At 39.3% G+C, this 25,761-nt stretch overlaps 1 protein-coding gene across 4 annotated transcripts; it reads right to left on the bottom strand.

Moving 5' to 3' along the window:
* Positions 1–413: 413 nt before the first annotated feature.
* On the bottom strand, positions 414–24,720 carry LOC132095018 (fibronectin-like). 4 transcript variants are annotated; one of them, XM_059499733.1, is made up of 33 exons: positions 24,371–24,720; positions 24,029–24,154; positions 23,731–23,868; positions 23,499–23,630; positions 22,874–23,011; positions 22,442–22,600; positions 20,808–21,005; positions 20,526–20,708; positions 19,747–19,923; positions 17,828–17,983; positions 17,606–17,734; positions 17,263–17,406; positions 15,041–15,162; positions 14,739–14,907; positions 14,355–14,540; positions 14,092–14,217; positions 13,558–13,647; positions 13,266–13,466; positions 11,993–12,271; positions 11,516–11,779; positions 11,329–11,423; positions 10,969–11,137; positions 10,789–10,875; positions 9,558–9,749; positions 8,883–9,146; positions 8,696–8,790; positions 7,578–7,746; positions 4,064–4,158; positions 3,756–3,924; positions 1,404–1,667; positions 1,218–1,312; positions 910–1,078; positions 414–565 (listed from the first exon to the last, which is right to left on the bottom strand). In XM_059499733.1, exons 1-33 carry the CDS (start codon positions 24,498–24,500, stop codon positions 429–431), a joined length of 5,247 nt encoding a protein of 1,748 aa, XP_059355716.1. In that variant the 5' UTR covers positions 24,501–24,720; the 3' UTR covers positions 414–428. The 4 variants fall into 4 exon arrangements, with proteins under 4 accessions (XP_059355716.1, XP_059355717.1, XP_059355718.1 ...); XM_059499734.1 differs by lacking the exons at positions 910–1,078; positions 1,218–1,312; XM_059499735.1 differs by lacking the exons at positions 9,558–9,749; positions 10,789–10,875 and having other exon boundaries at positions 24,371–24,718.
* Positions 24,721–25,761: the final 1,041 nt, after the last annotated feature.

Here is a 25,761-nt window from a genome sequence, read left to right as displayed (position 1 = left end):
CCTCGCAGTTCCGAGATTATATCTCACAATATCTCATCTCCTTATTATAATAAGGAAAAACAACTCATCATTCTCTCTTTTCCCCTCTTCTGTTCTGGCTCCCCCCCCCCCCCCAGATTGAACAGTAAGTGAATATTATGTAAACCTATTGTTTAAATAAAATGTATGCTTTAAAAGTAGAGTAATCATAGCAGTTTTCATCCATAGCATGTGCATTTAAACATCTGCGTTTAGCTTCAAATGGCGTCTTTGATGACAGTATTCTTTAAAAATTATTTGCAATCTGATCTTGACATCAAAAGCATATTTTTTTCTCTTATTCCATGGACTTTACCCATTTACCTCCAGCTGTTCACCAGCGTTTTTCTTCAACCACTATATACGCGTAGCTGCAAGTGACGTAACTGTGACGTCCATTCTGAATTAGTCTATAGCTGTGCCAAAATGGCTCTGGCATGATTTAACGGTACCTTGTATCCAATTTTAGGCACAGGGGTCCAGGAGACAATGATGGAGTTGTCTGTGACATCAGTGCTGAAGTCAGGAGCATTTCCCATTGGCTGAACTGAAAGCCAGAAAATACAGGACTATAGCATTAGCACTATTTAAGCAAATGTATTTGGAATTAAAAAACAAAAACAAACTCCAAGGTGGAGAAGCTTCTGCAGTGAAGTGGAGAAGCACTGCACTGATTACAATAACTGCATAAACTGAGAAAGCACGTGTATTAACATAAAACTGAGGTGATTAGTGATTTGTGATTCAAAAACTCTCTAAGACCTACCCGGAGTCAAAGTGGTGGAAGAAAGAGAAAGAGCTAAAAACAATAGTCATAAGACAGCTGTACAACTCCACCGACAATCCCACATCTTCAATAAGCTCAATAAAATGCTGTTTCTTCAAACTTACGCGTGACCACGCGTCGAGTGATGGGGTTGCCATGCTCATGACCGTTGATGACCGGCTGGACGCTGTAGGTGTACTCAACTCCAGGAGTTAGACCTGAGATGTGGACACTACCAGACTCTGAGATCGTGTCCCTTGGAGCTTCTCCACCTTGACTGGGCCTTACGGTCAACTGCAGAGCAGAATTAGAGAGTAAACACTGTGTATTGAGTAATCATGATTGAATGTATGTGAACGTGAGAGAAAAGAATGTCAAAAGTCAGTAACTGTGACATCTATTCTGAATTGACTCTGGCATGTTTTAACGTTACCTTGTATCCAATTTTAGGCACAGGGGTCCAGGAGACAATGATGGAGGTGTCTGTGACATCAGTGCTGAAGTGAGGAGCATTTCCCATCGGCTGAACTGAAAACCAGAAAATACAGGACTATTGCATTAGCACTCTTTAAGCAAATATATTTGGAATAATAAAAAATAAAACAAATCAGTAACTCACGTGTGGTGAAGGAGGCGATGGACCCCTCACTGAGCACATTGCCTTTTTCCGCATGCAGAGTGGCAGTGTACTCGGTGTCAGGCTGCAAGTTGATGAGTGTGTACTGTGACATACGGCCAGGAATATGCAGCTGTTTAGGGTTTGAGCCCTGGACAGTCAGGAAAAGTCTGTAACCTGTGACTTGAGCCCTAGGAGCTGACCAGATGATTACAGCACTGTCTTCAGTAACGTTAGTGAAATCAATATCGGTGGGTGGGTCGGGCTCTGTGAAGAGAAAGATTATATTGTATTAGATCCAATTCACCTACCCAACTCTCAGTGTGTGATCCTGTAGTACCTCATAGTGACTGAGGGGGTACCATTTGCCAGAATGCCATTTTTTCATAAAACTAACCAAATTTGTGAGATGAAATTGAGCTCTTATGTTCTGTTTGCCAAAATTGTCTAATTAGGATAAATGCTGACAACAGAAACATATGCTTTATTAAAAATTACTGAGAAAGCAATGTGTATTATGTAATTGCTCTGTATTTAATATCTCAATAGACATTTAAAACAAGCACTGCACTGATTACAATAACTGCATAAACTGGGAAAGCATGTGTACTAACTTAAAACTGAGGCGAATTGTGATTTGTGATTCAAAAAATCTCTAAGACCGACCCGGAGTCAAAGTGGTGGAAGAAAGAGAAAGAGCTGTAGACAAATTGTCATAAGACAGCTGTACAACTCCACCAACACTCCTACATCTTCAATAAGCTCAATGAAATGCTGTTTCTTCACACTTACGAGTGACCACGCGTCGAGTGATGGGGTTGCCATGCTCATGACCGTTGATGACTGGCTGGACACTGTAGGTGTACTCAACTCCAGGAGTTAGACCTGAGATGTGGACACTACCAGACTCTGAGATCGTGTCCCTTGGAGCTTCTCCACCTTGACTGGGCCTCACGGTCAGCTGCAGAGCAGAATTAGAGAGTAAACACTGTGTATTGAGTAATCATGACTGAATGTATGTGACCGTGAGAGAAAAGAATGCCAAAAGTCAGTTTCTAAAGAGTACTTTTACATGTGTATTACAACGGCCAAAAAACCAAGAGTGATTCCCTATAGAACAATTATAGGTTTGTAAACATTCAGGATGCACGTACATTACACGGATACGGTACAAAATAGTTCCGTTTAAAAATATTTCATTGATTAGATGTCATTTTCAAAATATTATCTGCATATTACTAGAGCTTGTCACCCAGCGATAAGCACTGTTTTTCAACTAAATTGACGTTAGTGGGATAGTCTTACAGCTCCGAAACAGGGATGACTTTTTTGTGGGCGGAGCCTATCTGTTGGCAGAAAATGATTGTTTTCAAGTGGCAGTTTATGGAGCCATGGAATAAAAGAACAAAAAAGGTAAATTTTTGTTTTATATTTCAAAATTCTGATTTTTTCCTCGCAGTTCCGAGATTATATCTCACAATATCTCATCTCCTTATTATAATAAGGAAAAACAACTCATCATTCTCTCTTTTCCCCTCTTCTGTTCTGCCCCCCCCCCCCAGATTGAACAGTAAGTGAATATTATGTAAACCTATTGTTTAAATAAAATGTATGCTTTAAAAGTAGAGTAATCATAGCAGTTTTCATCCATAGCATGTGCATTTAAACATCTGCGTTTAGCTTCAAATGGCGTCTTTGATGAGAGTATTCTTTAAAAATTATTTGCAATCTGATCTTGACATCAAAAGCATATTTTTTTCTCTTATTCCATGGACTTTACCCATTTACCTCCAGCTGTTCACCAGCGTTTTTCTTCAACCACTATATACGCGTAGCTGCAAGTGACGTAACTGTGACGTCCATTCTGAATTAGTCTATAGCTGTGCCAAAATGGCTCTGGCATGATTTAACGGTACCTTGTATCCAATTTTAGGCACAGGGGTCCAGGAGACAATGATGGAGTTGTCTGTGACATCAGTGCTGAAGTCAGGAGCATTTCCCATTGGCTGAACTGAAAGCCAGAAAATACAGGACTATAGCATTAGCACTATTTAAGCAAATGTATTTGGAATTAAAAAACAAAAACAAACTCCAAGGTGGAGAAGCTTCTGCAGTGAAGTGGAGAAGCACTGCACTGATTACAATAACTGCATAAACTGAGAAAGCACGTGTATTAACATAAAACTGAGGTGATTAGTGATTTGTGATTCAAAAACTCTCTAAGACCTACCCGGAGTCAAAGTGGTGGAAGAAAGAGAAAGAGCTAAAAACAATAGTCATAAGACAGCTGTACAACTCCACCGACAATCCCACATCTTCAATAAGCTCAATAAAATGCTGTTTCTTCAAACTTACGCGTGACCACGCGTCGAGTGATGGGGTTGCCATGCTCATGACCGTTGATGACCGGCTGGACGCTGTAGGTGTACTCAACTCCAGGAGTTAGACCTGAGATGTGGACACTACCAGACTCTGAGATCGTGTCCCTTGGAGCTTCTCCACCTTGACTGGGCCTTACGGTCAACTGCAGAGCAGAATTAGAGAGTAAACACTGTGTATTGAGTAATCATGATTGAATGTATGTGAACGTGAGAGAAAAGAATGTCAAAAGTCAGTAACTGTGACATCTATTCTGAATTGACTCTGGCATGTTTTAACGTTACCTTGTATCCAATTTTAGGCACAGGGGTCCAGGAGACAATGATGGAGGTGTCTGTGACATCAGTGCTGAAGTCAGGAGCATTTCCCATCGGCTGAACTGAAAACCAGAAAATACAGGACTATTGCATTAGCACTCTTTAAGCAAATATATTTGGAATAATAAAAAATAAAACAAATCAGTAACTCACGTGTGGTGAAGGAGGCGATGGACCCCTCACTGAGCACATTGCCTTTTTCCGCATGCAGAGTGGCAGTGTACTCGGTGTCAGGCTGCAAGTTGATGAGTGTGTACTGTGACATACGGCCAGGAATATGCAGCTGTTTAGGGTTTGAGCCCTGGACAGTCAGGAAAAGTCTGTAACCTGTGACTTGAGCTCTAGGAGCTGACCAGATGATTACAGCACTGTCTTCAGTAACGTTAGTGAAATCAATATCGGTGGGTGGGTCGGGCTCTGTGAAGAGAAAGATTATATTGTATTAGATCCAATTCACCTACCCAACTCTCAGTGTGTGATCCTGTAGTACCTCATAGTGACTGAGGGGGTACCATTTGCCAGAATGCCATTTTTTCATAAAACTAACCAAATTTGTGAGATGAAATTGAGCTCTTATGTTCTGTTTGCCAAAATAGTCTAATTAGGATAAATGCTGACAACAGAAACATATGCTTTATTAAAATTACTGAGAAAGCAATGTGTATTATGTAATTGCTCTGTATTTAATATCTCAATAGACATTTAAAACAAGCACTGCACTGATTACAATAACTGCATAAACTGGGAAAGCATGTGTACTAACTTAAAACTGAGGCGAATTGTGATTTGTGATTCAAAAAATCTCTAAGACCAACCCGGAGTCAAAGTGGTGGAAGAAAGAGAAAGAGCTGTAGACAAATTGTCATAAGACAGCTGTACAACTCCACCAACACTCCTACATCTTCAATAAGCTCAATAAAATGCTGTTTCTTCACACTTACGAGTGACCACGCGTCGAGTGATGGGGTTGCCATGCTCATGACCGTTGATGACTGGCTGGATGCTGTAGGTGTACTCAACTCCAGGAGTTAGACCTGAGATGTGGACACTACCAGACTCTGAGATCGTGTCCCTTGGAGCTTCTCCACCTTGACTGGGCCTCACGGTCAGCTGCAGAGCAGAATTAGAGAGTAAACACTGTGTATTGAGTAATCATGACTGAATGTATGTGACCGTGAGAGAAAAGAATGCCAAAAGTCAGTTTCTAAAGAGTACTTTTACATGTGTATTACAACGGCCAAAAAACCAAGAGTGATTCCCTATAGACCAATTATAGGTTTGTAAACATTCAGGATGCATGTACATTACACGGATACGGTACAAAATAGTTCCGTTTAAAAATATTTTATTGATTAGATGTCATTTTCAAAATATTATCTGCATATTACTAGAGCTTGTCACCCAGCGATAAGCACTGTTTTTCAACTAAATTGACGTTAGTGGGATAGTCTTACAGCTCCGAAACAGGGATGACTTTTTTGTGGGCGGAGCCTATCTGTTGGCAGAAAATTATTGTTTTCAAGTGGCAGTTTATGGAGCCATGGAATAAAAGAACAAAAAAGGTAAATTTTATTTTATATTTCAAAATTCTGATTTTTGTTCTCGCAGTTCCGAGATTATATCTCACAATTATAATAAGGAAAAACAACTCATTCTCTCTTTTCCCCTCTTCTCTTCTGGCTTTTTCCCCCCTCAGATTGAACAGTAAGTGAATATTATGTAGACCTATTGTTTAAATAAAATGTATGCTTTAAATGCACATGCTATGGATGAAAACTGCTATGATTACTCTACTTTTAAACATCTGCGTTTAGCTTCAAATGGCGTCTTTGATGACAGTATTCATTAAAAATTATTTGCATTCTGATCTTGACATCAAAAGCATATTTTTTTCTCTTATTCCATGGACTTTACCCATTTACCTCCAGCTGTTCACCAGCGTTTTTCCTTCAACCACTATATACGTGCAGCTTCAAGTGACGTAACTGTGACATCTATTCTGAATTTACACTGGCATGTTTTAACGGTACCTTGTATCCAATTTTAGCCACAGGGGTCCAGGAGACAATGATGGAGGTGTCTGTGACATCAGTGCTGAAATGAGGAGCAATTCCCATTGGCTGAACTGAAAACCAGAAAATACAGGACTATTACATGAGCACTCTTTAAGCAAATGTATTTGGAATAATAAAAAATAAAACAAAAACAGTAACTCACGTGTAGTGAAGGAGGCGATGGACCCCTCACTGAGCGCATTGCCTTTTTCCGCATGCAGAGTGGCAGTGTACTCGGTGTCAGGCTGCAAGTTGATGAGTGTGTACTGTGACATACGGGCAGGAATACGCAGCTGTTTAGGGTTTGAGCCCTGGACAGTCAGGAAAAGTCTGTAACCTGTGACTTGAGCCCTAGGAGCTGACCAGATGATTACAGCACTGTCTTCAGTAACGTTAGTGAAATCAATATCGGTGGGTGGGTCGGGCTCTGTGAAGAGACAGATTATATTATATTAGATCCAATTCACCTACCCAACTCTCCGTGTGTGATCCTGTAGTACCTCATAGTGACTGAGGGGGTACCATTTGGCAGAATGTCATTTTTTCATCAATACTGACAACAGAAACATATTCTTTATTGAAAATTACTGAGAAAGCAAATGTGCATTATGTAATTGCTCTAATATCTCAATAGACATTAAAAGCAAGCACTGCACTGATTACAATAACTGCATAAACTGGGAAAGCATGTGTACTGACAAAACTGAGGTGAATAGTGATTTGTGATTCAAAAAACCTCTAAGACCTACCCAGAGTCAAAGTGGTGGAAGAAAGAGAAAGAGCTGTAGACAAATACCGTAATTCCTCAAATAAAACTGGTAGTCAAATAAACGCCGGGCCTCTGATAGTGGCCAGGGGTGTGGTCAACACGCACAAATAAAGGCCGGTCTTAAATAAAGCCAAGGGGGAAAATTTGTGTGGATAATCAGCAGAGTCAGATAACGAACGTACACGCCCACTGCCGGAGCGGTTCTCGTTCTCAAGTCAAGAACCGGTTGAATTGCTTTTTGGATCACCAGTACACTGAACCGAGAACTGTTTCTGTCAGATGCGTCCGATTTGAGAACCGAGGATCTTATGATACTGCGCATGTGTGATTCAGCGTGAAGCAGATTGACACACAGCGCATCTGAACCGAACTGATTCTGTGCTAATGTTATGATCTCTGTCCACTGGAACGCAATCGCTTTTAATTTAAAACGGTTTATTTAAAACAATTACTTATCAAACAGATGGAATTAGAAATAAAGGCCTGCCTCTAATAAAAGCCTGCTTCAAATAAAAGCCTGTTACCTTCTGCAGTTCAGGTAAATAAAGGCCCCTGTTTTTATTTGAGGAATTACGGTAGTCATAAGACAGCTGTACAACTCCACCAACACTCCTACATCTTCAATAAGCTCAATGAAATGCTGTTTCTTCACACTTACGAGTGACCACACGTCGAGTGATGGGGTTGCCATGCTCATGACCGTTGATGACCGGCTGGACGCTGTAGGTGTACTCAACTCCAGGAGTTAGACCTGAGATGTGGACACTACCAGACTCTGAGATCGTGTCCCTTGGAGCTTCTCCACCTTGACTGGGCCTCACGGTCAACTGCAGAGAAGAATTAGAGAGTAAACACTGTGTATTGAGTAATCATGACTGAATGTGTGTGAACGTGAGAGAAAAGAAAGTCAAAAGTCAGTTTCTAAAGAGTACTTTTACATGTGTATTACAACGGCCAAAAAACCAAGAGTGATTGCCTATAGACCAATTATAGGTTTGTAAACATTCAGGATGCACGCACAACACACGGATACGGTACAAAATAGTTTGGATTAAAAAAAATCTTATTGATTAGATGTCATTTTCAAAATTTTATCTGCATATTACTAGAGCTTGTCACCCAGCGATAAGCACTGTTTTTCAACTAAATTGGCATTATATAGTGGGATAGTCTTACAGGTCCGAAACAGGGATGATTTTTTTTTTGTGGGCGGAGCCTAGTAGAAAATGATGGTTTTCAAGTGACAGTTTATGGAGCCATGGAATAAAAGAACAAAAAAAAGGTAAATTTGATTTTATATTTCAAAAATTCTGATTTTTTTTCTTGCAGTTCCGAGATTATATCTCACAATTCTAATAAGGAAAAACAACTCATCATTCTCGCTTTTCCCCTCTTCTCTTCTGGCTATTTTTTCCATCAGAATTGACAAGCTCACATTGAACAGCATGTGAATATTATGTAGACCTATTGTTTAAATCAAATGTATGCTTTAAAAGTAGAGTAATCATAGCAGTCTTCATCCATAGCATGTGCATTTAAACGTCTGCGTTTAGCTTCAAATGGCGTCTTTGATGACAGTATTCTATAAAAAAATTTTGCAATTCGATCTTGACATCAAAAGGTAAAAAAATATTTTTTTTCTCTTATTCCATGTATTTTACCAATTTACCTCCACTTGTTCACCAGCATTCTTCTTCAAACACTATATACGCGCAGCTTCAAGTGACGTAACTGTGACATCTATTCTGAATTGACTCTGGCATGTTTTAACGGTACCTTGTATCCAATTTTAGGCACAGGGGTCCAGGAGACAATGATGGAGGTTTCAGTGACATCAGTGCTGAAGTGAGGAGCATTTCCCATCGGCTGAACTGAAAACCAGAAAATACAGGACTATTGCATTAGAACTATTTAAGCAAATGTATTTGGAATAATAAAAAATAAAACAAAAACAGTAACTTACGTGTGGTGAAGGAGGCGATTGACCCCTCACTGAGGGCATTTCCTTTTTCAGCATGCAGAGTGGCAGTGTACTCGGTGTCAGGCTGCAAGTTGATGAGTGTGTACTGTGACATACGGCCAGGAATACGCAGCTGTTTAGGGTTTGAGCCCTGGACAGTCAGGAAAAGTCTGTAACCTGTGACTTGAGCCCTAGGAGCTGACCAGATGATTACAGCACTGTCTTCAGTAACGTTAGTGAAATCAATATCGGTGGGTGGGTCGGGCTCTGTGAAGAGACAGATTATATTATATTAGATCCAATTCACCTACCCAACTCTCCGTGTGTGATCCTGTAGTACCTCATAGTGACTGAAGTGGGTACCATTTGCCAGAATGCCATTTTTTTTCATAAAACTGACCAAATTTGTGAGATGAAATTGAGCCCTTATGTTCTGTTTACCAAAATAGTCTAATTAGGATCAATGCTGACAACAGAAACATATGCTTTATACACATTGCTTTCTCAGTCATTTTTAATAAAGTAATTTCTCTCTTCTCTGTATTTAATGTCTGAATAGACATTAAAAGCAAGCACTGCACTGATTACAATACACATGCTTTCCCAGTTTATGCATAGTTACTGACATGAAACTGAGTTGAATAGTGATTTGTGATTGAAAAAATCTCTAAGACCTACCCGGAGTCAAAGTGGTGGAGACAGGAACACTCTCCATGTCATCCTTCACAGTAAACACGCTGACATTGTACTCCACTCCTAGACTCAGATTCTCTAACGTGCATGAGTTCTGTCCTGCCTTCACAAACTCCTCTATAGAGTTCCCTTGTTGCCCTTTGGTGGGAGTGCAGGTCACCCTGTGACCCGTGATGTCTGAGGGAAAAGAACAAGTGTCACCAAGGGAAGATCAAGCAGTACATTTGTGTAGTGAACATGTGAGCTCATTTGAGAAAGGACAGAACATATTTTCATTACAAAGCATTCCTGCATTTCATTTTAGACCAAAGTAATTTCCATGACTTTTCATGGAACCTTTTATTATTTGTATGCAGTTTCTGGAACATTGAAATTAATGCGTTTGGAAGATTTATTTTATTGACAAAGATCAGCATAAGACAATCATTTTCTCACAAATCACTTTCTTGTCGATTAAATATTAGCAACAGAGTAAAACATATATATACTATATATATACACACACACACACACACACACAGACAGACACACACACACACAACAATTGCATGACAATTTTTTTTTACAATTTTTCTTTACAATTTCAATGACTATTATATATAATAAAATACATAAATATATATAATTATTTATAATTAGAATTATATTATATAAAAAACAACAAGTTTGGGATTGGTTAAATTTCTTTGATATTTTGGAAAGTCCCTTACTGTTCTCTTAATAATTTTACTGTATTTTTGATCAAAGTCTCAATTTATATTATCAAAAATAAAGTGAAAACAGTATTATTGTGAAATATTATTGCAATTTCGAATAATTGCTTTCTATTTTAATCTATTTTAAAATGCAATTTATTTCAGGGATGCAAAGCTGAATTTTAAGCTTCATTACTCCAGTCTTCAGTGTCACATAATCTTTCAGTAATCATCCTAATATGCTGATTTGCTGCTCAAGAAACATCTCTATTCAGATATACTTTTTTAACAGGATTCTTTGATGAACAGAAAGTTCAAATGATCAGCATTTATTTAAAATATAATATTATATAGTACACAGTAATATGTCCTAAGTATCACTTTTGATTCATTTAATAAAAAAATATTAAATTTAAACACACAAAATGGTATATTTGAACAGAAGTGTGTTTATTTTGAAAGTTTAACAAGCACATGTAAAACAGGATTTGTCCTATTATGAGGAATATCTCAGTACTAACCTGGGATTTTAGCATCGTTCCATTGAACCGTCAGCTCTCCAGTGTTTAGGTTGGACTGCAGGTTCAGATCCGTGGGTGGAGAAAGAGCTGTAGACAGATAGTCATAAGACAGCTGTACAACTCCACCAACACTCCTACATATTCAATAAGCTCAATTAAATGCTGTTTCTTCACACTTACGAGTGACAACACGTCGAATGATGGGGTTGCCATGCTCATGACCGTTGATGACCGGCTGGACGCTGTAGGTGTACTCAACTCCAGGAGTTAGACCTGAGATGTGGACACTACCAGACTCTGAAATCGTGTCCCTTGGAGCTTCTCCACCTTGACTGGGCCTCACGGTCAACTGCAGAGAAGAATTAGAGAGTAAACACTGTGTATTGAGTAATCATGACTGAATGTGTGTGAACGTGAGAGAAAAGAATGTCAAAAGTCAGTTTCTATAGAGTACTTTCACATGTATCTTACAACGGCCATTAAAACAAGAGTGATTACCTATAGCTGTACCAAAATAGCTCTGGCATGTTTTAAAGGTACCTTGTATCCAATTTTAGGCACAGGGGTCAAGGAGACAATGATGGAGGTGTCTGTGACATCAGTGCTGAAGTGAGGAGCATTTCCCATCGGCTGAACTGAAAGCCAGAAAATACAGGACTATTGCATTAGAACTATTTAAGCAAATGTATTTGGAATAATAAAAAATAAAACAAAAACAGTAACTCACGTGTAGTGAAGGAGGCGATGGACCCCTCACTGAGGGCATTTCCTTTTTCAGCATGCAGAGTGGCAGTGTACTCGGTGTCAGGCTGCAAGTTGATGAGTGTGTACTGTGACATACGGCCAGGAATATGCAGCTGTTTAGGGTTTGAGCCCTGGACAGTCAGGAAAAGTCTGTAACCTGTGACTTGAGCCCTAGGAGCTGACCAGATGATTACAGCACTGTCTTCAGTAACGTTAGTGAAATCAATATCGGTGGGTGGGTCGGGCTCTGTGAAGAGAAAGACAAAAGATTCAGAAAAAGTAATCTCAAAATGTGTAAATTAACATTTATATACTTTTACTGCAAACCAAGACAAAAATGCTGACAAGAAAATATTGTCAATGTACTGTATGTTTAGGTATTTTTCCTGGACAAGACAACGATATTGATTTAGAAACCTATGTTTTTGCTTTAGTGAAAAGATCTTTGTTATGTTCTTACTTGTAGCTTGCTCTCCAACCAGCGGCTCACTCTCTTCCCCTGATTTGAGAGCAAAGATGAAGAAGCGGTAAAGGGTTCCAGGCTGGAGGTGTGTGATCTCAGCGTAGGCATTCGGTGTCACAGGGAATAGCAGTTCTCTCTCGACCAAGCCATCTGGACCCACCTCACCCACAGACACACGGTACCCTGACACCACTGTGGATGGTCCGGTCCAAGTAATTATGATTTTAGAGTCAGACACTTCAAAGAACTGCAGATCGGTTGGAGACGGAACTTCCTCTGTGGGTAGAAAACAATATTTTTTCTTCTTTCAGACTATCATGGATAAAGTTTCATGCTATCCTCATACTTGCTCTTTTTTTACCTCCTGAGTCACAAAATCTGATTCTGACCTTCCTTTGAAGGGCTTAAGTTTATTGTAGCCTCTCATTCAAACATGGCAATCCATGTGTTTACCATTCTGTAAAACTTGCTCATCTAAGCAAAGGAATTCAGACACCCTACCTACAGACCAGCCAGCCTGACAGGGAAAGAATAACAGGCTTTCAAGACTGTTTGTTTTAAAACCAACCATAATATTTCACCATCAAAACCTGATTGCATGTACAGCTAAAATGTTTGTGGAACCATTTTTGCAGCATTTGCATCATCAAGATTACGTAGAAGAATCAGAGCATGCTATAAAAGCCAATGTGGGTAAACACCAGACAAATGACTCCTCGTTGAGACCCAGACAGTTTTGCAAAGTTGCAATGTTTGCTGATTTGCCAGATCAGGATGAAACAGTCAGATCTCTGAGATGTTCTCCCAGCCAGACCCCATAAAAATCAAGATCTGCACAATTTCAACATATTACCCTATATGGGATTTACAGGGATTTGGACGCTAACTGGCTGACTCAACTCAAATGTGATCTTATCTTTGGGCTGCCAGACAAAACACATAAATCTACTCAAAAGAAAACAATAAAAAGACATTTATGGCTTGATGACATCATGTTATGTTTCCACTGCACTACAGAGATCAGACCATTTGTTAAACAGAAGTTATCATCTTCAGATGTATCCTGAAACACTGAGGTCAAGTAATATCTCTTCTCTAAAAATGCAGGTGAATCTAGTCAAGAACAGCTCTAGATCGTAATTCACCCCTAAAAACCAAAATAAATATAAAATTATATTTAATAAAACAGAAGCCTGTTTTAGGAACTTTTTTTTTTTCATTGTCACTTCGTAATAGTTTTTTTTCGAGATTCGCCATAGTGATTTCATACCTGCCAGTGGTTCCCCAGCAGTTGTGACCTGAACAAGAATAGGTTCGCTCTCCACATTCTCTTTCACTGAGTAGATGCTGATGTTATAGAGCAGACCGGGGCGAAGGTCACCCAGGGTCACTGAGTTGGCGGTGTTAGGCAGGTTCAACTCAGTGCTACCAGAGCTACCCTCTTCAGATGGCGTGTAAACCACACGGTAACCTAAATAAACAAGACATACATTGGTAAACAGCTGTGTATAAGTCACATAATGTTTTTTTTTTTTTACTACCGACTAAAAGTCTGTGTTTACCCGTGATGGTAGCCACAGGTTTAGACCAGCTGATGATGATGGAAGACTCCCCCACATGCTCCACTTCATGATCAGAAGGAGCATCAGGAGCTGTGGAAGCACAAGCCAAAAAGATCACATCATCATATAGTGAAATACTTCAAGTGAGAGTATTTCTCAGTAGCAACTGAAAGTCGACAATAAATTGACTTCCTTTACCACTCAAATTTGATTTACTTTATTTAATCTTTTTATATATTAAACTGTATATTACATTCCTAGTAAGAAAATTATCTTGACTGCCACATAACAATGTTGTGTATTGTCATATTATCTATTTTTATTTAATTATGATGAACATGAATGCATACAAGTCTACATCTTACTTGAAAGAAAATTCCTAAATTGAATAGGGGTGTTTATGGGGTCATGCATTTTAAGGTTAACCAATAATATCATAACACATTTTTCATTTTACACTCAAATAGTTTCTAGAGGGTTTTATAGGATTAGAAAAAGGCCAAAACAGTCATAGAGACCAAGAAAAAAGATTACCTGTGGTCTGGGAAGTAGTTAGGATCAGGTTAGGTTCTCCTCCTGTCACTTCATAAACATTTACAGTGTACTTCCTTCCTGGGAGAAGTTCACTGATGTTCACAGACGTAGCCGTATGAGGAAGGTCTGGAAACGGATACTCAAGTTAGCAGGAACTACAAATACAGTCGCATTCAGCTTCTACAAATCAACTGCAGACAAAGAGGTTTGCTAGCCTCAGCTGACTACAATAAAAATGCCAAACTTGACATGCACATACTAACCCAAGATCATGGGCTGTCCGGTCTGCCCTCCCTCCTCACTCAGCTCATATTCCACCCTGAATCCAGACACCGTGTCGGACGCAGACACCCAAGAGATGACAAAACTGCTGGAAGTGATCTCTGTCACAGACTCAGAGGTGTCCACCATCGGAGGAGGCGGGGTGGTCTCTCCCTCAGAGGGTGTCACTAGGGAAGAAACAGAAAGAGGAACATTAACAACAATGACTTCCAAACATTTGGAAACAATAAATACCATTCAAATTACAGATGAATTCAGGAATTAATTATGCTTGGAAACTGTGTGGGTTTTATACACAAATACATGTGCATGCACGTTTAGTAAATGAGAAGAACCATAGCCATTTACATCGCTTGATGACTTACATGAGCCATGCACGGTGGAGAAATCAAAGCGAGTGGTTTCTCTACGTCCAAAACGCAGGATGCTGATGAGTTGACCCTCGTAGGTGACTCCTGGCTTTAGTCCAGCAATAGTGTAAGAGTTCAGATGGCCTGGAATAGTAACCTCCATCCATCGTATATGGGTGTTTTTCTGTTTAAAAACGAGAAGGTTACAGCTCAACAGACACCCATAGTTTTTATTAGATAAATAACCTCTCGAATGCAATCAGAAGTCAATTTCATCTAACGAGCAAAGGGCATACAGCGTCACAAAAGAGCCTCACCGGTCTCCATTTGAGTATGTACTGTGTGATGTGTTCAGAAGCCGGCGCGTTCCATTGGATGGGGTGAGAGTTGGGCTGGTTGCCAGACTCTGATATAATCACCTGCACTGGACGATGACCACCTGATAGAGATATATAAAAGATATTCAATATTTGAATCATATTTACAGCCAAGAGCACCTATACTTGCAAGGTCTTTAGAAGATATCATGCTGCTCATCATGCTAATAATGTAAAACAACAAAGAGAGTAAACAGTGTTCCCACAACTGGCATACTGAAAACAAACGAAGATGATTTCTGGCTTAAAAATACATTATGGTTGTCAGAGGTGTTCTAGGAAAGAGACTAAATGTTTGTAGCGCTAGTGGGTTCTGGTAACATTGAAATGGGAAACGTAGCACTAGCATGTGAGATTCTTACCACAGATTCAGCACTGAGACTCGAGGCTCAGGCTTTTAAACCTTTAAATCCAGCAGACATACTGCTTTAGCAATAACAACAGTCCAAAGATAACTCCCAGCGACTTTTCTCATGTGGTAAATCTCTATTGTTTACCCAACAAATTTCCCAAAACTGTATATAAAACTCATTTTTCTTCAAGTGTCTTGCAGCCTCATAAGGCAATATCCCCAAATTGCTTCTGATTTCAATCTGGTCCTTATTTTTCCCAATTACTGCCATGAGGGTAGTCTGTACAGCACTTAAAGTTCACTTAGTCTGCATTACGTTCCGCCAGCCTGCACCAGCTTCACCCCCACTGTTCCCAGCCTTCTCACAGCTGGCCTCCATTACTGAGGGATATTGCTCTGGGGTTGCTTCCACTCTCTGAGCAAAGGGATCACTTCTGACCCCAACAAGCTCTTACAAATGAGAAAACTTTATTAATGCAGACCTTTTCAGATTTTGTGGTGGAGCTTTGTGGTTCTATATAAATACAAGTAACTCACAAATTTCTTTTGGCCTAAAAAAGATTGGATATAAAAAATAATAACAAAAAAAAACACACTGTAGTTGTCATTAGGGTTGGGTTATACAACCAAAATATTGTACTTTTATATCACAGTAACAGTATAAAATGGAAGTTTATATCATATTATATAACTAATTTTTTAAATATTGTAGTCAGAAAGATTTTTAAAAGGGACCAAAAAAGTTATATTTCAAATAAACGCTGTTCTTTTAAAAAATGTATTCATCAAAGAATCCTGAAAAAAAAAAAAAACAATTATGGTTTCCACAGAAAAAAAATATGAACCACCAAACATGTTTTTCACACTGACACTAATAAGAAACTATTGTTGAGAATAAATTCAGCATATCAGAATGATTTCTGAAGTATCATGTGACATTATAAAAATATTACTATTTTTACTGTATTAAAAAAAAAATGCAGCTTGTAAAGATCACAGAATTTTCCAATATTCTAGTCACTAATAAATGTATTCAATATATGAACACCTGGTTTAGCAAGGCACAGCACATCAAAATTAAACCACTACATTGGAAGACTATAGTTAAACTATAGCATTCTGCTTAGTCTTGGATTAAAAAAAAAACATTTTTACCATCATACCATCCAGCCCTACTTGTTGGTTTTCCTCTACAAAAGTTTGGAGACTTGAGGCAACCATTAACAATGGAAACTACATAATCTCTTAATGACTTTACAGATGTTGTGCAAGCAGAAAAAGTAACAGGTTTGGTTGAATTTCAAACTTATTCCTAGCACAGGATGAAAGCAACTCAAAGACAAACAAACAGTGCCAAAAGGACTGTAGGGGGTGATTGAGAAAGCTGTGTTGATTGGCTGTGTGCTTTTCTCCATCTACAGAACTTCAAAAGAACAGACGGCAAATACAAGGCATGGGCCCACCCAGATCAAGGTGTGGATGAGTGCATCTTAAAAACCAACATCCTTGATTTCAAACACTGCCAGAGGACGAGCATTTGTTGAAAGTTGTAAAAGAAGCGATCACAAGGAAGAACGAACCCTAATTGCCTCTCTAACAAAACACCTGGGAAAAACGGCAAACAGCACCCTTGCTCTCAGTAAACATCTGGAAGTCTTTGACTTCCAAGCCACTCCCCACCCATGCCCACAAGACTACTTATAGCAGTACACAGCGTGACCCAGATACTGTGTGTGTGAGTGTGAGTGTGTGTGAGAGAGAGAGAACGAACGAACGAACATGTGCCCCATAAAAGACGTTGTTTACTCACCAGGGAAAGTCTGCTGAGGCTCGCAGCTCATCTCTCCGAGGCCATTTCCATAGCAGTAACATTTGTAGTGGATTGCCTGAATGAGTTTGTCCCAGGACTCTCCAATCTGATAGTACACTCTAGTTTCTGGCTCCTGGCACTGATCTGGAAATGAAAATCGGAGTAACCCAGTCATTATCCAATCATTAGTTTGGTCACTTATAGGGAACAAGGCAAAAAAATGCTGATCCCAAGGCTCCCAATTTGGAGGAAAAGACACTCTAATTGTTTCAAGAAATGTTCATTTAAGCAAATGAAGACAAATGTCTAATTTCTCTTTATATCCTAGAAGCGTCCGGCTCACCGATAGCGTCACACTTCCAGCGTCCACGGCCTTCACCGAAACAGGTGCAGTTCATCATGTAGCCTTCGTTGTGCCGTTTAGTAAAAGTCTGATTTACTTCGTAGGTCAAATTATCCACAATGCACTGGTCTGAAGATGACAAGCCATATATGGACATTTGCACAATGATACATAACTTCATTGCCTTCATTATGAGTGGGAAAGAGAAATGGCAAATCTCACCTTTGAGTTGCGAGTAGGCCATGCAGCTCCATTCTCCACGGCCATTGCCCATACATGTACAGCGCATCATGTGACCCAGAACATCATGGCGTCTGTCCCACTGATCACCCACACGATACATCACACCCTCACCAATGGTACACACCTCTTCATGGGCTGATGGAAACCGATCAATAAACATTTGAGTAAACTGCTGAAATAATCATGTACAAACCTGCAGATCTTTAAATTCTCCTCAACTGTCCTGCAAAAAAACTAACCAAACTTCAAGGCTATTTAGCCAATGAAACAGGCATAAATCGGGTTTGAAGCATTCGAGGACTTCCAAATAACTACCTCCTAAATTCTTCACAGAACAAGAAAAAGCATGAGGTACAGCAGGAGCCATAATGGATCTATGTCATGGGAACTTGGGGGATTGGCGAATATAGCTTTTAAATTAAGTAATTAAGTCAAGTCACATTTATTTAAATATTGCATTATACAATACAGATTTCAAAGCAGCTTCAAAGTAGTAAACAAGAAAATAACAGTAATCATTTTCTTCAGTTAATATGAAACATCAGCTCTAAAAAAAGGCAATATTGTCATTATTCAGATCAATTTAGCTCTGTGTTGATTCAGTTAAATTCATGTTGCTCTAAGTGATAACTAAGTTCATTAGTTATAAAGCAAAATCAATTTAACTAAAAAGCAGCTCTACAGAAGGAAATAGTGTCCTTATTCAACTGATTTAGTTTAGTTTAATAATATTGAAAGTTCATCAAATTATGAAACAAACTTGATTCAGCCAAAAGTAGCTCTACAACATCAGAGTCTGAGGAATAAATACCCGATCCAGTTAACTGAATTGTTTTTAATGGCCTGAAGAGATCAGTATAATTAATCAGTTAAGCAATTTGGGGGTCAATTAGGGTCAAAGAGCTAAAACTCAATCCTAATGGCCACAGATCCATAAAGCTCAAGGCAGTTCCTCACAATCGGCCTTATTGTTTTAACTGGGATATCTCTGATTGGTGTATCTGGTTAATAAAAGAGGACAAGAGTGAGGAAATCTCTCCAGGGTTAAGAGTGGAGGAGGTTACACAGCTGCCCTGGAGACCTGCCAGATGTATATGCTTCACTGCCAACCAGACTCTGGTCCAGAGCCAAGCTCCCCTCCGTCTGCAGCCCCGCACAGCTGCGGGGCCATGGCTATCACAAAAATGTCTGCTTAAACAATAGCTGAAGCTTCGAAAGTACCCACGTTTTGCACATTCAGCAAGTAAAACCTACAGATCAAGATATCACTTGTACTGAAAACCAAAACAGTCGATGTATGATAATGGTTCCTGTGTTGAGACAAGAATCTCTACCCCCTACAAAACAAACACGACAGGGCAACACAAAAAGCAGCTCTGGTTTCAATATATACATGTCAGATCACTGAATCTCACCAATATCAATAAACTCCCCAGGGTTCGCCTGGTTCTAACTGGCACCCTGGTGACAGAGACACCCATCAAAGCGGAGTCAGAAGGAGGTGTTTATGTAAATACAGCTGAATAGGCGCTGAGTGATCTTTTGTTTCACATAGTTAACATCCTCATCTTAACTGTTATTAGATCTCCTCCCACACAGACCGCAAGGTATTTAAGACATTTCAGATGCATGAAATGACACTTATTTGATCTATTCAGTCATTTTACCAATATGCCCGAAGTAAGGAAAAGAATGGGACCTGAAATGCAATGTTTAAGAGAAGTTTAAGATAAAATGATATGCTCAAGGCTTGTTATTAAGATCCAGATCCAGGAGTGCTTTCATAACATTAAAATTTTCAATTTTCCTATGTTCCAAGCACCTGTCAAGTCATAACCTGCTACTCTCTCTTTCTCTTTGGCTCGAGCATTTATTGTTAGTGTAAAACTGGCACTTACCTGCCATGGGACAGAAGCCAAACCGCTGCTCTCGGTCAAAGTTATAAGTTGTGCCACACCATTTCATGCCATCTCTCCGGCCTTCAGCGGTGCAGTCAGTGTAGTTACGGCCATTGTAAAGGAACGGGAAGTGACAGAGCGCACCATTGGAGTTTCCCCCTCTTGTTGTGACCATAACTAAAAATAATGAAGATATTTACATGTGAAAAACAGTAGCAGTTTCAAGGAAAAGTTTTAACTTCCAATAAATTTATGACAGTATAACTGTGATGGTTCAGCACTCTTTCAGGGCTCGAGACAACAAAATTTCAATAACCAACCTTGTAGATATGATAGATATATAGATATCTGAAAATGTTTAAGCTATGCATGAATTTATATATTAAAAAAACACACTTGATATTTAGTTTGATTCAGATATTTTAGAATTACACTACCATGTTAGAGGTTTTTTTTAAAGAAATGAATACTGTTAATAATTAATATTTTTATTCAAGATATATATTAAAGTGAAAGTAAAAGCATTTATAATGTTACAAAAATATACATTACAAATTCTGTTCTTTTAAACTACTTAAAGAAGAATGCTGAAAAATATTAAAATATTAAACAGCACAACTGTTTTCAACATTGATAATAATAAGAAATGTTTCTTAAGCGGCAAATCAAATTTTTTTTTAACTGTTCTTTACTGTATTTTTGATCAACTGAATGCATATTTGGTGAGCATCAGAGACTTCAGAAACATCAAAAAAAGTTAATAATGAATATAAACTTGCCATTGTTGCTGGTACAGAAGGAGTACTTGTAGTTTTTCTCAAAGTCGGCTGAGGTGCTGCACCAGAGCTGCCCATCACTGCGCCCCTCAGACGTACAGGAGTAGAACGTTTTCCCCATGAACACAAAAGGGAACACACATGGCAGGCCACCTGAGCTCCCACCATAGACCTGGGACTGGCTCTCTGCATACACACACACACACATGACAATTAAAACATGAGATACAAGCACAGCATTCAATCTAAATGAACACTGATAGTTTGATCGACAATGACATTAACCTGATTCATCACAGCTGACACCGTTGCCCAAGCAGGTACACAACATTTGTTTGCTGCCCTGGGTCTTGATCCAGCGCATACCCAGGGCATAGGAAACACCTGCGTCTGTCAGACAGGATCCCTCCGTGGGGTGTTCAGGCACCGCCTGTGGCTGATACACTGCAGGCTGGATATTAGTCACCACACGAGACCCAGTACCTAGTGCACAACATAACACATAAGGATACAGATTTTGTATCAACCAGGCCCACTAGGAGGCCTCTACAAATATCTAGGGTATCCCAAATAATCTTAAAATAATTTAAGTTAACATAATCTTAATTTAAAAAGCTAAAACACACTAAAAATAAAGATATACAGCTCTCATATTAAATAGATTGGACATTGTGATAATCAGTCACAAGACACTAATCGTCCAAAACGAGCCACTCATATTCGATTTGAGAGCTGCTGTGAAGGGGAAGGTCATCAGTGAATAATGATTTCTGCCTTTTGCACAAAGTAACTGTATGATTTCAAAACACTGGGTAAATAGGACAGTTCAAAGCTATAACAGACTTGGTTTTTAGTTGGGGGTGGGGTCTGTGTGACGATTCTTAAAAAACAACAACATTGGTTTGGACATACATGAGAGTACATTTTACATAATTTTTATCTTTAAGTCAATGTTACTTAAAGGGATAGTGAGTTCACCCAAAAATGAAAATCTAATGTTTATCTGCTTAAGCCCAAGGCATCCAAGATGTAGGTGACTTTGTTTCTTCAGTAGAACACAAACAAAGATTTTTAACTCAAACCTTTGCGGTCTGTCAGTTATATAATGTAAGTGGATGGGAATCACAGCTTTGAGAGTCAAAAAAACAAACAAAACCAAATTAAACCCTGAGGCTCGTGACGATACACTTATGTGTAAAGACACAAAACAATCAGTCTGTGCAAGAAACTAAAAAGTATTTATATTGTGTTTTTACCTCTGTTTTCACCACAATGTCCGAACTGTCCTGAACACATCCTGAGTGCATTCACAACAGCCGGCGCCTGATGCATCATCTTCTTCTTCTTGCTTTACGGCGGATCGCAGACTTATAAGTGCATTACCACCACCTATCTCTCAAATCTACAATCTCAATCAGGAGCGTCAATGGTCCACTTAAGAGATAGGTGGCGGTAATGCACTTATAAGTCTGCGATCCACCGTAAAGCAAGAAGAAAATGAAAAGTCAGGCACCGGCTGATGAGAATGCACTCAGGACAGATCGAACATTGCTGTGAATCATAGGTAAAAAACTATATAAATACTGTTCAATTTCTTGCACAGACCGATCGTTAAATCAGTGTATCATCACAAGCTTCAGGGTTTAATTTGGTTTTGTTTTAATTTTGGTTTGTCACAAACAATCTTTGTTTGTGTTCTACAACAGAGGCACATCTTGGATGCCCTGGGTGTAAGCAGATCACATTTAAATTTTTGTGTGAACTATCCCTTTAAGTATTATTCATATACTACTACAGTATTTTGAATGAAATTTTACTTTTTAACTGAATTCTTTAGTTTTTTTTTAATTTTAAGGTTTTCAAAATAATATTTATATAGTATACAGCTTTATTTCACTAAACAAAACTAAGTTTTTTACCAAGACCAGTGGTGTGCAGTGATGCATGTCTCTCGCATTTCCACTCTCCACGTCCATTTCCAGTACACAAACACTGTAGCACATGTCCGAGAGAATCCGTCTTGCTCCACGTGTCTCCGATCCGGTAAGAAGTGCGTTTGTCCTGGTCATTACAGCGATCTGTGATGCACACAAAAACGTACAAAGCAGATGTTTCTCATCAGAATCATGTTGCAGTTAATTCTTCTAAATAAACAATTAAAAAAATGCAATAAGGTAAAACTTTTTCCCTCTTCTACCCAGTTTAAAAAGTCTTTGCGCTGAAGCCAGAGAGTTTAACTGCACTTTGAGCGTATAATTAAAGTGAATCCAGTTGGACAGCTGGGAGATTGGGAAAGGGAGTTTTGTGTGGTTTGGACTGTTGCATACTTCTAAAAAGGGTGGAGTTCTTACTTCTGGATGTGCATGTAATACGTCCATTTCCTTCTCCTAAACAGGTGCAGTCCACGATCATCCAGCCTTGGTAGGGTTTCTCCCAGGTCTCACCGACCATGTAGGATGTGCCAGCAGCATCGTCATAACAGCGTTCCGCTATTAAGAAAAAAATGGTTTTAATAATATAATGATGTTAATACTGTTACTTACATGATGTCTCACAGTTCCTTTCCATCATGTCCAAAACCACTATGATTAAAGAGCTTATTAAATCACTTTATGATTGCGGTTTCTTGCCTGTGTCAACATATTTTGTATTGAAACAGGCAATTTGGCCGGGACAAATTGGAGGGATCGACCCTTTAGAAAACAAAATTGCTGATAGGTTGCATCACAGCCATGAACCATGACTTGCTACTTATCAGCTACATGTGGTATTAAGGGAAGGAATATTCTTTATCTAGAAAGCAGTTGATTGGACAAAAATTTGTAATGTATGTTGAGTCATCAATAGTTTTGGTTAGTTTTAACATAAGAGACAGTTAATTTAAAAGTATACTATCAAATATATCATAGCAATCACACAGATAAAAAGCAACAATAAACCCAAAAATGGGTTTTTCCAATGAATGCTCAAACTCACAAACAGGTTTGCAGGTCCACTCTCCTTTTCCATTTCCCAAACACATGCACTCTAGCATGTAGTCTCCAGTGTCGTGGGGTCTCTTCCATGTGTCTCCAATCTTGTAGGAGTGCCCTCCCTCATGACAGCGGTCTACAACAGAAGCCAAGTAGGTAAGCAGCAGCACAACTCCAAAAAGCGTAATTTCCAAAGTGCCATTAGGTACAGTGAAGGAAAGTTCCAGTCTACCCACTCCCAATAGTGCAGCTGATTTTCCCTCGGCTGGAGCCAATGCAAGTGCAGTCCCAGATCATCCCGTCCTTGGGCCTCTCATAAGTCTCTCCAACCCGATAGGAGCGAGCGTTTATTTTATCATAACAGGTTTCCTCAGCTGGGAACAGAAATGGACTTTGATCCTCATTACCTCTTCAAAGTTGTCAAATGCAAAATACATTTACATGCAAATAAATTGTTATCATTTTAACCAAGTGAGGAAACATTCATCCAGTTCTGTGCCCTCAAGGGAAAAAATCCAATGTAAGAGGACTCACCATCAGGCTTTGATTTACACTTTATACCAGAAACTCCATGACAAGTGCATAGCAGTGTGCTGCCCAGATAACTGCGCTCCCACTGCTCTCCAACTCCATAAAGCTTACCACTCTCAACACAGCCATCTGCAGTGGACACAATGGAAGTATTCTGACTGAGCTCTACATTATTTTAACTTTCTCAAAAACAAACCATGATCACACAAAGAAGAAAACGAGAATCACCAATGCACATTTTCCAGCGTTTAATTAACCATTTGCGTGCGTAAAACCAATCAGTAAGCTACTAATTTGCCTATTTCAATTAATCAAAACAAAACAAACACATGTAGGACCGCATACCTTGGGATACGGATGACACCGAGTGTTCCAGAACTTGTCTCCTATGTTTCCCCGTTGCTTTCGGCATACACTGTACAGTGCAGGCGAGCAAAGCCACCGCCAACGCCGTGCCCAACGGGCCACTGGTCATTGTCACAGGTGAGATGAAACACAAGTGTACCGAGAGTTAAACCTTCCTTTCCTAGCAATGGAGGATCGAGGAGACGCGGTTGTTCACTGGCTGAGCGATTCAGATTCACCACAGCCTCTTCAGATCTCCAAGTTCCCCGTTTCTCTCCCTGTGCGTCCTGCCCCTCCTGCTCTCGTACCCACCTCTGCGGAGAGCTCAGATGTGCGGAGCGCTTTTATTTGACCTTCACAATCCGCCCTGGAGGAGGAACTACCCCTGCACACGCGTATGGAGCCACACAGACAGACACCCAATCTGAAGCTCGCTTTTTGCGTACAAAATTTAGAATAATAATTAATTCAAAGCGAACGCTCGCAAACAACCAATGTAAACGCATTGTTTACAACTTTTGTTGTGTCTCTAATCCGATACACCAGTACTAAAGTAATGACCCAAATCTGTCCGTTTTAGGAAGCCTGTGAGTCTGTCCTAATGTAATAGAGATCATGCTACAGTTGGAGTCCATGGATGTCCCATGTCCCATTCACAGATGGTTCAGGGCGCTGCATCCATCTGAAACCAATTATAGACAAACTCTTCACTTTAATAACACTTCCCTGGTAGTAAAATAAAGTCATTCTCAGTTTACTGCCACCCTTACAAAGAAATTAAGATTGAAAGAGGACTCATGAGACAGATGTAAGTGCAAAATAAAACTTTCTTGCTTTTAACTTTATTTAGAAGTCGTTCCAGCTGAGCCAGGAGGCTGACATTTGAATATGTTAATCTCAAGGAGACCATCTTACATTTTGTGAAATACATTTTGTGAAGGACCAGTTGTGAAATACATGCAAATCATCAACAAACAATCATCAGACTTTTAAAAAGTGCTTTCTGAGCTTTCTGTGTTTGTAATAATCATACCACCATGTAGTTAAATTCTTCAAATGATGAGAAGAGACAGATTGTCGCTTAAGAGATGATTCAGTGATTTCCAGGCCAGATGTTTGGTTTGACTCATGTCATGTCATGTCTTCCCAATTCACCCTCTGTTGTCTTTCTTTACCCTCCCCCAAGATGAGTGTAATTTATGCTTATGAGCTGATATGCAAAATATCTCTTTTCCTTTTAATGGGCTTATAAATACTTCTGTCCACAAAGTTTTAACGACATTATGCTCTTTAAACATCTCAGTTCTCCAGTTGTCTGCTTTGAATTTAGATGACTCTCTCAACATGTTGTTCTTGTGGTTTCTCAATGCAGCCCATCTTGTCATCAATGA

Source organism: Carassius carassius, chromosome 19, assembly GCF_963082965.1.
Source record: "Carassius carassius chromosome 19, fCarCar2.1, whole genome shotgun sequence".
Lineage (NCBI taxonomy): Eukaryota > Metazoa > Chordata > Actinopteri > Cypriniformes > Cyprinidae > Carassius > Carassius carassius.
The sequence above is the reverse complement of the archived record's forward strand: the minus strand, read 5'-3'. Positions and strand labels throughout refer to the sequence as shown.

Excerpts from the sequence above, each read along its gene's own strand:
- LOC132095018 (XM_059499733.1), bottom strand. The coding sequence starts at position 24,500 with ATGACCAGTGGCCCGTTGGGCACGGCGTTGGCGGTGGCTTTGCTCGCC. Across the intron at positions 14,908-15,040 it reads ACATACTCAAATGGAGACCG|AAAAACACCCATATACGATG; the intron begins GTGAGGCTCTTT and ends GTTTTTAAACAG. Across the intron at positions 14,218-14,354 it reads CGGACAGCCCATGATCTTGG|ACCTTCCTCATACGGCTACG; the intron begins GTTAGTATGTGC and ends ATCCGTTTCCAG.